Source organism: Sinocyclocheilus anshuiensis, unplaced genomic scaffold (assembly GCF_001515605.1).
Source record: "Sinocyclocheilus anshuiensis isolate Anshui unplaced genomic scaffold, SAMN03320099.WGS_v1.1 scaffold75, whole genome shotgun sequence".
Taxonomy (NCBI): Eukaryota; Metazoa; Chordata; class Actinopteri; order Cypriniformes; family Cyprinidae; genus Sinocyclocheilus; species Sinocyclocheilus anshuiensis.
This window is the reverse complement of record NW_015549634.1, coordinates 939,206-940,885: the sequence shown is the minus strand read 5'-3', so window position 1 is coordinate 940,885 and position 1,680 is coordinate 939,206. Positions and strand designations below refer to the sequence as shown.

At 34.1% G+C, this 1,680-nt stretch overlaps 1 protein-coding gene across 1 annotated transcript in view; it reads right to left on the bottom strand.

Annotated features, from left to right (window-relative positions):
* LOC107659655 (inorganic pyrophosphatase-like) overlaps positions 1-1,424 on the bottom strand; it is an 8,419-nt gene extending 6,995 nt beyond the window's left edge. Inside the window, exons 1-2 of the mRNA XM_016448667.1 lie at positions 1,367-1,424; positions 1,225-1,289 (exon numbers count right to left, since the gene is read on the bottom strand). Of these exons, the coding sequence (XP_016304153.1) occupies positions 1,225-1,289; positions 1,367-1,424 (123 nt within the window). The remainder of the gene's footprint in view (positions 1-1,224; positions 1,290-1,366) is intronic.
* Positions 1,425-1,680: the final 256 nt, after the last annotated feature.

The following is a 1,680-nucleotide window of genomic DNA, read 5'->3' as shown; positions in this document are numbered from 1 at the left end:
CAAGTATGAGCTCCATATTCTCACTATATCAGACTATATGAGCCATAAAAGCCTGATGTATCAAATAGGCCTATGATATTTAAAGAAAAAGCAAACTATTTTTTTACTTTTTTATTTGACATTTTCTTTAAAGGTTCTATAAACTGTTCCACACACACACACAGTCTGGTCAGCTATCCTTGTAGGGACTCTCCATAACCATATTTTCTATCGCCCTATACCTAAACCCACCCCTCACAGGAGACTTTCTGCATTTTTACTTTCTCAAAAAAACTAATTCTGTATGATTTATAAGCTTGTTTCCTCATGGGGACCAAAATTTAAAATAAACAAAATTTACTAGTATTACTATCCTTGTGGGGACATTTGGTCCCCATAACGTGATAAATACCAGGTACACACACACACACACACACACAGACAGACAGACAGACAGACACAGAGGAAGAGAGATAGAGAGGAATGTGGGATATTTATTTATATATATATTTATATTTATTATCATTTGAGATGTCCTTTATGTTCATGAGCAGTTTATTGTTGTTTGATTGTTTTATCATTAATGTGCCAGTTCATTTAGCTGACACTGACGAGGGTCCAGGTTTAAAATGTTTTGGTCCTTTTATTTTTTATTTACTGCAGCAATTCAATATTATCAGAGTCATAACAAACTTCATTAATCCAACAGTTTTGACAAAATCTAAATAATTAAATCATTTCAGTACATTTAACTAATTAAGCCTGTTTATTCCCTGTTAAGTATAAATTCTATATTACTAACTATGTTGTCAAAACAATTACGTATTTTTTTTTAACCACAAAATATCAACACATTATTTAGAATAATGATTAAAAATAAAATATTGACATCACAATTTGAATAGGTTATATTATATTTAAAAATAAATGTAAAATAAATATATATTTTTTGTAATTCTCTATGTATCAAACAGTAATGCATTTAGTTAACAGATGCACTTTTCAATTCATCGTTGACTTCATTTTCCAATGCAAAACCAAATTTTGAGGTGTTTTTGGCTCTCGTTTACTGTATGTAGACTGCTTGAATTTCTGAGTTGTTTACAAGATTTCACATGATCATAGATGTGCGAAATCAGTCTGAGTGTTTCACAGAGGTGAAGGGAACAACTTCTGTTCCTCATTAAAACCCAGTTCAGAGATCTGAGGAATGAATGCGTGAATCAGGATTCAGATATTCCTTACCCCGGCCTCGTCTGCGTAGATGGGAATGTCATGAAATGGAGATATGTATTTCCCCTCTGCGTTTTCTGTGAGATGAGATAAAAGAGCGTCACAAAGGATCTAAAATACTCTGAGATTAAAGAGATTTTCATCACTTTCTGACGTCTGACAGTGAGAGCAGGAGGATTTATTGTGATGTTTGAACCAAAGACAGAATTCATTACGGAAAACACTTATGGTTTCAACAGAAAGCAGATTTTCTTTGATTGGTCACGTAGCTACAGTAATTACTTCCACCTGTTACTTACTGCCACCAGCAGATGCTCAACAGTTTGTCTGTGTGTGTGTGTGTGTGCGCGTGCGTGTGTGTGTGTGTGCGTGTGTGTGTGTGTGAGTGAGTGTCTGTGTGTGTGTGTGTGTCACTGTGCTGTCAGTGTAATAAGAGAAGATGATTAAATATACCTATGCGTAATTATA